This window comes from Festucalex cinctus, chromosome 21 (genome assembly GCF_051991245.1).
Source record: "Festucalex cinctus isolate MCC-2025b chromosome 21, RoL_Fcin_1.0, whole genome shotgun sequence".
NCBI lineage: Eukaryota > Metazoa > Chordata > Actinopteri > Syngnathiformes > Syngnathidae > Festucalex > Festucalex cinctus.
In genome coordinates this window covers 15159488-15170716 of record NC_135431.1, presented here as the reverse complement: position 1 = coordinate 15170716, position 11229 = coordinate 15159488, and the positions used below count along the sequence as shown (strand labels likewise).

The following is an 11229-nucleotide window of genomic DNA, read 5'->3' as shown; positions in this document are numbered from 1 at the left end:
GTGATTATATCATTTCACATTATTTTCACACTAAACCGCAAGAGGGCGCCCTAGGCCTGTGTTGATAATTTCAACATTGCCGGTAGAAGAGGAAGCGGCGCATCGTCTACCTCCCGAGTTGGGGGAGTTGTTTAAAAGTGACACCGAGGATGAAGATTTCATTGGATTTCGTGATTTGGAGTGAAACTGATAGTTTGGTAAACTTGTTAGCATGTTCTTTATGCTAAAGCTATATAATAACTTGTAGTGATGGGAACATGACTCACTCACATGGGGACGAAGGGAGAGTTCCGGGTGGGAAGGTTTTGTTTTTGTGGAAAAGGGGAGTTAGCCTGTTAGCTTCGATCTGAGTGGGGAGTTGCTGTTAAGACCTCAGAAACTGATGTCAATAAAACGCCAGCCTTTGGCTCCGTGCTTCAACACTCCGCCTCCGACTCCCGTCACTGCTCGCTACAAACTCTTAATATGTTACGTCGTTACTGACATTACCAGGCATGTCAGTCATGTTAACGTTAGTATACCGTACGCTTATTCAGCCTGTTGTTCTCTATTTTATTTTAATTTTAAATTGCCTTTCAAGATGACATGTATGTTTTTGGTGTTGGATTTTATCAAATAAATTTCCCCCAAAAATGCGACTTATACTCCAGTGCGACTTATATATGTTTTCTCCTTCTGAATGATGCATTTTTTGGCTGATGCGATTTATAATCCAGAGCGACGTATAATCCGAAAAATACGGTAATGAATTTTCATCTCAGTAAACTTTGGTTCATTTAATTTTATTTATTTATTATTTTATTTGTTAATACACTAAGCCTGAATTGAGTTGATATAACAACTAATTATCTTTTGTGAATGAGCATGATTAAGCACTATCAAAATTAACCTATGCTAAAGGGTTAGCAATCGCGATTAGCATTAGCGCACTAGCGATAACCATTTAAGGTAAACAAACACTAATTTAACACATTCATAACAATTATGCTACGCAGATTAGGGAAGTTATTTATAATACCATTATGTTGATTGAAAATTGTACACATTTTAGTTCATTTATTTATTTATTTTTTTTTTTTTAATACACTAAGGTTGAATTGAGTGGATGTAGCTACTAATTATCTTTTGTGCATGAGCATGATTAGACACCATCAAAATTAACCTATGCTAAAGGGTCAGCAATCGCGATTAGCATTAGCGTGTTAGCAATGTCCATTTAAGGTAAACAAACAATATTTTAATACGTTCATAACAATTATGATATGCAGATTATGGAAGTTATTTATAATACCAATATGTTGATTGAAAATTGTTAATTTACTTCACGAATTTTCATCTCAGCTAATTTTACTTCCTTTACTTTTATTTATTTATTATTTTATTTGTTAGTACACTAAGGTTTATATGAGTTGAATTGAGTGGATATAACTGCTAATTATCTTTTGGCCATGAGCATGAGTAAACACCATCAAAATTAACCTATGCTAAACAGTTAGCAATCGCCATTAGCATTAGCGCGCTAGCAATAACCATTTAAGGTAAACAAACACTAACCACCATTTAGTTCTCACATACATCGTCATATCTGCATTATACATGTAATAGTGTTTTAAAAGTCACTTTCAGACAGCGTCTTAGCTACACATACATCGTCATATCTGCATTATACATGTAATAGTGTCTTAAAAGTCACTTTCAGACAGCGTCTTAGCTACAATGCGGTCAATAACTTACTGTCCAACTTTGTGCGTCTGAAAAAAAAGGTCTGTGTGGAAACATGGACGGCAGCGCAAACTTGTTTCCACAGAGCTTTGAGGCAGACATTTGCAGTCAACATATTTTTAATGTCGTCTTACCTGAATTAGTCGACTTTTTTTCCACAGCCACGGTTTCTGCGCTGTTACGATATGATATGATTTAGATTTTTCAAATTTGTGATTTATAATCATCATCACTATTGTGTTTGTTGTGTTCCAGGTAAAAAGCGCAAAGGCCTGCAGTGGGTGATAGACGTGACCATAGGTTATCCCAAAGCGCGGCCCATGGACATCCAGACGTGGATTTTTGGATACAGGTCGGCAACAGTCACCCATGTTCACTACAGGTAAGGGTTTAATAAAATCAGGTCATCAAAGTTGCATAAACGGACGCATTTTAATTTGCTACATAGACTTTGAGACGAATATTGTCACTCTGTTAAGGTGTTTACTTCTGTCGAGGGAGAACTTAAGAGTCCACCCACTGATAGCTTGAGATTACAGAAGGAAGTCCCCACCATCTTCCTTTCATACTTAGTGAATCAGCAGAATCCACCAGAGCAGAAGGAGTTATTAGAGGACTTAATGCACGTTATGTCACTTTGATGACCTTTTCACCCCCGTCCTCTGTGTTTGTGTGGGAAAAGAGTTGACAGGATTCTTTGAATTTAAAGTCAGCTGTAGCACATGCTCTCTAGCCTTTGCCTCAGGTTTTTACACATTTCAAACTTTTGGATACAGAAAAGAACTAGAAAAGAAGCTTTGGTGTTAAAAAAGATACAAATAGCGCTTTGTCATCATTTCACACTCTCTGCAGTTCACTAGCGTTGCTGTTTTTAATAATATTGCTGCTCTTGGCAGCAAAAATGTCCTCTTACTGTCCTTACTGTCATTTAACTATTAAGGTGCATCTGGATTACTTTTATTGCAAGACCCCATTCAAGATTATGGGGGAGAGGAGGTGTCATTTTATAAGGTTAAGAACCACTGCGCTAAACAGACGTTGAGACAGTCGCCTTCCATCGCGTAGTCAGAGGCTCTGCAAAGTGCAGACAGGCACCCAACCAAGCTAGCGGCACAGCTGTTTAATTTGCACACACATACACACAGTTCCAGCCACATCAGTGATCATAAACTATTTCGACCCATGCTGGTACAGATGCAGAGACAAGAGGATTAATGTGCCTGCTGATCAACTGCGCACTGGGGCACCGAATAGAATGATGCACTTTGGAATGCCACAGTCGTGTTCACTTGACAATTTCAGTCACATTGGAAATAACAAAAAATAACTTCAAGTAAATATCTGCTGCATGAGTGAATTAAGTCTGGCCACTGGCTGAATTGTTGTAATGGTAAATATTAGCTTTTCGATTTTGTTTGAATCGCAAGGTTATTTTAGTTAACGAAAACGAAAAAACTGAAATTCAAAAAAACTATTTTGTTAACTAAATAAAATAACTAAAATGTTTGTGTTTTTGTTTTTTTTTGTTTTTTAACTAACTAAAACTAAATTTTATGTTTACAAAACTAACAAACTATAATTACAGTAAAAATGTCCTTAGTTTTAGTCTTTGGTAATGAATTTAATGTATGAGCCATTGGGGAGGATTTTAAATGTGATTTTAAATATATTTATTTCGATATTAACCGGAATAAGGACGTTTGAAAGTGTGTCTAGCAGCAGCCAATAGAAAAGCACCTTCATATGACGTCACTCTTAGGCGACAATTTTGCAAGGCTCGCTTCGCCTGCTTTTTTCATTTAAATCAGCCAGAACGCATTCACGTTCATTAAATATTGAGCACAAGAGTAAAACATTATTATTGTTTTTTTTTTATGAAAACTAATACTGAAACTAACTAAAACTAAGCATTATTGTAAATACAGGGATTCCTCGAGTTCCGTTCCTACATTAGTGTTGTAACCCGAATTTCAACCTAAGTCGAATTTCCCCATTAAAGTCAATATTTACTAGGGATGTTTATGATATCCAAACGTCACGATACGATATTATCACGATATGAAGCTCACGATACGATAATTATCATGATATTGTGGGGAGGTTGGCGATATTTAGAAAAGGTCACACTATTGTAAAAAAAAATCTGAGCTCATACTTAAAAAAAAGCACAATATTGTGCTTTTGTACATAACAGCAATGCTATTATGATTGTTTTATTATTATTTCATTATTATTATATTATGATCTTAATGAACGCACACATTGAGTTCGTTCCTCTTCATCTGCCAATTACTGTAGATTTGAAACATAGAAGGGCCAAAACATCCGGAATGAAAATTAAATTGCACTAAAAAACTAGCCACCAGAGGGTGCAAGCTGCACAAATGGAAAGCAACCTGAGTTTTTGAATAGGTGTGTTGCATTTAATTTTCGTGACCATGATGACAACGATATTGTGGCAGTTCACAATATCGCACTTATTGTTGTGTCCCTAATATTTACATAAATAAAATCTAAAATACATGAAAATAAAAAATAGAAATAAGATGCTGTACGACTGTCCGAGTGAAGCCCAAATCTTTGCTGTTGTTTATCGGTGACTCCTTTCTGCGATTTATTTATTTATTTAATTATTTTTACGATGTCTAGCTTGGTTTCCATGGTAATTGCTTTTCTTTTGGCTGGATCAACATTGATAGAAGACATAGCTTTCTTCTTTTGGTCTGTGATGTTGAAAAAAAAGAGGGCGAAAAAGCCAAAGATACTCCCAAAAGCGCTAGCACTAGCTAAGGGCTAAATAGCGGACGATGGGAAAACACTGCGGGCTATATGGCGGACGAGGAGCCAAAATGGCGGACCGGGCGTAACCGTTGTAAAGTCGAAAGGCCTTCGTCATCTCTGGAATATAACACCAAGTATTTTAAGGTATACAAAAGTGCCACGAAAAAAAATAAAATGCTTTCTAATGGCAAAACAAACATTCAATTGAAACCAAATAGAGAAATATTAGACTCTGTTTAGAACCATATTTCATATTTCCATGGCTGTACAAAATCTCAGAACGGTTTTGACTTGAGCTAAAAGTTGGCGTTATCCGAAAAAGCACCAGGAAAGACCTCAGTCAACTGTCTGTTCTGAGTGGTTGCCCTGCCAAGTAAATCACCCACTTGCTGTGGGGGCTCCTTATTTTTATTCATCCCGGCATGTGGGTTTAAACACATTTAGAGTAGGATTAAAACCATTTGTGTTTCTATCATAAACATCTCAGTCATGTCAGAAGTGGGTGGAACATGATTCGTCCTTGCCATCCCTCCGTTTTTATCGCTCCCATTATTACATCAACACTTCTCCAGGTGCCTTTTGTCGAATTAAACAGAATGCTTTATCAGTTTCCCTCGTCACATGTCGGGATTATTGATATACTGTCAGTGAGGCATAATTTCATATTGTGTAGTGTACGGTAATCATTCAAGCTTGGTTGTGGTGAGTCAAGGGTCTTGACTCCACCTGCTCCAGCCTGTTTTTTGTTGTTGTTGTTTTTTGTTGCTATCAGATTACTGGGGCCGAGTCGCTAAACAGGCAGCTGAGCATTGTGTAACATTCTAGATGAATCTGTGCTTGGCATTTAAAAAAAAAAAAAATTTAATCCCCCTGACCTCCCTTTTCCTGTCTCTGCTACCCGTCGTCACCCATCATTTGTCTCGTGCCCCTCTCAGCATATAATCTCAGTTTCACAGATTTTAAACCTACTGAGCATCACATGGGAGAGTTAGGTGGGTGTGCAGAGGCAGAGAAAGGGCAGTTGTAGGTGTTGAAGATGTTGCTTTTTTTTTTGTAATGGCTTCTTCGTTGCTTAATGCTACTGTCTGCTTTTCTGAAAGCTGCTTTTGGGGTTAAAAAATAAAAAATAAATCTGCAAGGTGACATGATTTATGAGGTTGGTGTCTTGCCAGGTCATCACATGGGTGCTTTTCCACCTGCTCACCTGGCAAGATCGCGGTCGTACGCTGAATTGTTGAGCTTGCACTCGTACTTGCTTTCTGAAGATTTTTCTTCCTGTCGCCAAAGATTGAGCTGTGCTGCCTGTGTGGGGTTTGAATGTGGAACACAGTACGTTTCCGACTTGGATTGTCTTGACTTCAGGGCTTCCGCAATCAATACGTCACACTCTGAGTTTAATAATGAGGCCCTTGGTGGTTTATGTTTTTTCTTTTTTTTCTTTCCAAGCACAAGAAGCATCTGTTCCATTCATCTCTTCCGAGCATCGACGTGGTCATGGGAACAAAACCTAGTGACATGAGAAATAGACATTCATTTTCTCAGGAAAAGTACTGATATTATTCATTAAAATTAAAATCATTACAATAAAAAAAGCAAATTTAGTGAGAAGCAAACATTTCTATCTGTTTTTATTTTTTATTTTACCTAATGCTGTTAAAGTTAAAGCGTTAACTAATCACAAATCACATTAATCATGTATTAATGCAGATTTCACTATTAATTTTGAGCGCAGATGATCCTTTAACTGACAGCGGGTGGTTACATTAAAGGTAGCACAGGTTGTGTTTGACCATTAAAACATCACTACATACATTAAAGTAAAGCATTTACTAAATGTTGGTGTATGACATTCAGATTATTTGTTCATGTCAATATTGGGGTCATGTTTTCCCCATTTTATATTAATGCAAGTAATTAACTCATTCGCTGGCAGCCATTTTCACTGAAGCAGCCCCCTTCGCTCCCGGCTGTTTTACTGGATTTTTGACTGATTTTGCAAGGCCCGCAGAGTATTGTGTTCTATTGCTATAAAAACATGGAACCTACCAAACGAAAGATTAGCGTCTCTTCTTTCATCAGGAGAAATAGGTATATTTCTATTCATTTCTGTTTTGCAGCAATTAGCATTAAAATATAGCTAAGTTTCATCGTCATTCATAAATCTGCTTAGAATTGTGAGGAAACTGCTTGTTTTCATAATGGCCCTGATTGACCTATTATACTCTGCTGCCACCTGCTGGTCGTTTTTATAATTACTAACATTTTTTTCACCCTTTCTCTGCAGTTGAGAGGCTGTATCAAAGCCTTCTGTATGCTCTAGCATAAAAAAACGTATAAATACGTCTTTGGGACACTTAATATATTTAAACTAGAACGTAATTATACGTTTTGGGGAGCAAATTAGTTAACTGATTAGAAAAAGAGGAGGACGAGCGTGTGCAGTGGATAAAATTATTTGAAGACGTCCTCATAACATGAAACATCGAAAGAATGAACACACAACGGTGCTCTTCAAATTTGGCGGGCAAAAAATGTTGATTAAAAAGCCGTTTTTAATTAAGCGATTAATCGTGATTAATCAAAATTCTAAGGTGATTAATCGGATTCAGTGCACAAACATGAATTAAGTATGATTCAGTTACTGGTTTTGTCAGTAGCGTGAGGAAAAAAGGGGAAAAAAATGTTGCTCACTGTTTTTCAAAGTGAATGTTTTATTTTCATCCTTGTTCCTTTATCGTCTGCAACCATTCTTTTGTACAATATGTACCGGTATTTGTGTAATATCTGGTAAAAAGGTGCGACGCGGTATCCAATCATGTCATCGGTTATTTGCAAAACCTGTTTTTCCAGAGCCAAAATTCACTTTTTCCTCTGAAAAATATTAAATTCCGTCTATCCTTGTAAATATGCACATTTCGACCATGAACAACAACCAGCAGTTTGGATTAACATCTCGACTATCAACCGTGTCCGTACACTGTTAGCATAAAGTTCATGACCACCTGTGACAATGACTTTATAGTTCTTTACTCATGACCTCTGCACTGATAAGAGACGCCCAGCCTAGACAGTCATTAACTTCATCACCACACATTAGGTCAGATAAATTTGGTCACAGTAACAAAGTGCTCTTGCTCCATAGACAAACACAACAGTGAAGGAGTAGCTTAACTTCATCCTTACGGCGATGAGTAAATGTCAGCATGTTAGTAATTCACTCAGCTGTTTGCTCCGACCAAGCCCGGGCCTTTTACATCTGTCGTGTCCATTGTTTCTGACCAAAGCATTTCCTGGAACATACTAGACAGCTTTAAGCTAGAGAGGAAGCAAATTGAAGAGTTAATGGAGCAATTATCAAGCACAATCCTACTACAGGTTCTCAACGTCTTCCCGATGATGGCTGGGCTAGTTAAGTCTTTAAGAGCCATGTAATTTGGGATTTATTCAGGTACGCATATCATGTATTCAGAAATCAGAGCAACATAAGACACATTTTCTCAAAATACTGAATAGTTTTGGCACAAACAAAGTAGAGCCTGACCGATTAATCGGTTATATACTACCCTTCAAATATCGGCCAAAACTAGTGGGCCAAAATGGCCGATTATTTTCCCCTTAAAACGTTATCATCGAAGAAAACCGAATTTTCCAACGCTGTGAAAGTACGCTGAATGCACCATTTAGCTTGTGTAGCATTAGCAACTAGCAAATGTGTAGCATATCTTATGCTAGTTATTCTGTTGTCCCTAAGTGTCCTTTAAGCTGTTTAATGACACCCCAGTTGGAGTTAACTGTAAAGCTAAACACACAATAAGAATTACATCCACTGTGTATTTAAATACAAAACATGCTTAGTTTAATAAACATTGTTAGCCTAGCATTAATGCTAAAAGTGAAGGGACGATCCCATTCAAATGCTAACAGGAAGTTAGCATCGACTTCAAGAGTGTTTTTCCTTCAAATAACGAATATTCACATACAAATGATGTGGGAACACAATTTTATGGATTAAATATATGGTTTTAAATTGAAAAAAATAAAATAAAAAATTCCTATCGGTCAGGCCCGAAAACAAAGTAGCCTGATCGCCGTCCACAGAAGTATTGAGGAAAAAAAAGAACCTACTGACTTCTTTATGGGATTTGGGGCCTCATCGGCACACATGGGGGGTCCTTATCTTAACTACAACAATGGAGAGAGAGAGAGCGAGAGCAGGGACACACAACTTACTTCTTGGTCCCCACCGTCCATTTGCTAATCTCTGTGTTCGGCTTTTATGACATTGTACCCTCAATCAAATATAACAGGACCCTTTTTTTCCCCTCTCAAATTCCCCACGAGAAAGACTGAACAGAGTCCCTAAATAATAATTGCCTCTTTCCTGTAAAAGTGGGCAGCCTTTGCCTGACACGGTCCAAATTTAATTAGCTTCCTCGCCCAATTGGGAAGGGAAGCAGTATCTTGAGAATAAGACATGTGAAGAAGCAAAGTGTGGTGTTTCCGTTCACCACAAATGAGAAATCCCAACATCAGTAACCTGCAGTATAAAAAAGATAGTTCCCCCGGTATAAATGGTTTAACCAATCAATACGTATTAAAGGGGATCAATACTGTATCGCTCGTTGCCTCCCTCCTCCAGATCCTCTGCACAGATGTCCTTTTACAGTGGACGTTAAATGGTCAGGAATATTAAAGTAACGCTGAGTGCAGAGGAAATGCTCCTCGGAGGGAGGAGACGTAACCTCTATTTGAAGGTGACCAGGCACACGGCCCGCTGAGGCCCCCTTGTGGCTTACTATGCATCCAAAAACACACTTGAACACTCTCATGCAAGTAGCATCACTTCCATCCCGCCGGTGACACTCCGCTAATGACTTTCCTAAACAGACAGCTTTTTAATAGATTGTCGTTTTTGAATGGACGTCTGGCTGTTGCTGAGTTCAACTCTCAATCTGTTCTGGTTTGTGTGTCTTCTATCAGGATGTACCCAATTAAAGAGGTTCCTGTAGAGGAGCAGGCGCTGACCGACTGGCTGTATCAGAGGTTTGTGGAGAAAGAGGACTTGCTGGCCCACTTCTACGACACAGGTTTGTTTGGTTTTAATTAGGGCTGCACAATATATTTAAAAAATATCTATCGCGATATTGGCCTATGCATTATGCATATCGCAAAGACATGCAATGACTGATATGGAATTTTATGCTTTTATCTTAATTTGACCAGTCAGACTGTCAGGTTTACCTGGTTGGTATTTATTAAATATGACAAAAAATGGAGAGAAGACACTCAGTTCAAAGCTCGCGAGGAGAGTGGAGAGGAACTGACTGATACAATTCACTGCTTCACTCTCTGGAAAAAAAATCCCCTCCTCACCCTCTCTTTTTATTTGGTTTCCACGCCCCTAGTTCCAATCCTAGTAATGCAAATGCAAAACATAGCTGGAACACAGTGCACTTAACGAAAATGTGCACTGCCATCCAATAGTTGAACATTATCGAGAGGTAATTACAATTCATTAAGAATACATTGAATTTGATTTTGCCACATGAAAAAAGTTTAATTCTTTTATTAGATAATAAAAATGTCATTTATTTAGGTACATGTTAAATATCGATATCACTATATTCAGCAACTATATCGCATGTTCTTCCAATATCGTCCAGCCCTAGTTTTAATAATAGTTTTTATTAGGCCTGTGCAATTAATTGAAGTTAAATTACATTTTATTATGCTCCACAATTAAAAATTATTAATACTACTTTTGTTTTATTAATACTAATTGAGTTGTTTCAGTTGTTAAAATGTATTTATTTGCACCTTATTTTATTTTAAAATAACAAATTTAATACATTTTGTTTCATCCAAAATTAATTTGCATAATTGGTGTTTCAAATAATTTTGTCTTATTTTTTTTACATTTAAACAGTTTGTTTTGTACCAAAAAATAAATAATCGTCCTAATTGTGATTTCAGTTATTACCAATATAATCATGATTAATATTTTCTTTATAATAGAGCAATAGTTTTTATTACGTTTTCACTTTTGTTTTTTAAATTCAGCTCGTTTTAATGTTTTTTAAAAGCAAGTTTTAGTTTTCACTTTTTTAAAAATGCTTCGTTTTAGTTTAGTTTTTATTATTTTTTTGTATTAGTTTTAGTTTTATTTAAATATATGCCATATTAGTGACTTTTTAGGGATGGGCGAGTACCGATACTAGGTATCGGTATCGGGCCGATACCAGCCTTTTTTCAAGTACAGTACTCGAGTACTCGTGACGCAGACGAGTACAAGCGACCGATGGCAGAGGGGGAAGACATTAAGTGAGTCCTCCTTGCTTGTAACTGGCGCTAGCTTGCAGCAGTTTTTCACCAAAACTTCACCGGTTTGGAAATACTTCAAAATTGTGAATCTTAAACTAAAACAGCATTTTTGTGTTTTATTTTGAGCATTAAGACTATGGAAGAGTGACTGTGCTGTTTTTTTTTTGTCAAAATTAAAGGAAATATATTTGTTTAAAAATATCTTTTAGTGATTTTTGTCAAAATGCACTACTGGTATCGGTATCGGTGAGTACTGAGGGTCTGAGTATCGGTATCGGTCTGAAAAAAAGTGGTATCGAACATCCCTAATTTTTTTTACATTGCACTATTGTGTAATAAATTAAACTACAGTTCTTCCTTTGTGTGTAAAATTAACTCTGAAAGCTCATGTATAATATTGACAAA

General features: G+C 37.0%; 1 protein-coding gene across 1 annotated transcript in view; it reads left to right on the top strand.

Moving 5' to 3' along the window:
• The window catches only part of lpgat1 (lysophosphatidylglycerol acyltransferase 1), a 32732-nt gene that overhangs the window by 19000 nt on the left and 2503 nt on the right, over positions 1-11229 (top strand). The window contains exons 6-7 of the mRNA XM_077510211.1: positions 1978-2104; positions 9484-9590. Of these exons, the coding sequence (XP_077366337.1) occupies positions 1978-2104; positions 9484-9590 (234 nt within the window). The remainder of the gene's footprint in view (positions 1-1977; positions 2105-9483; positions 9591-11229) is intronic.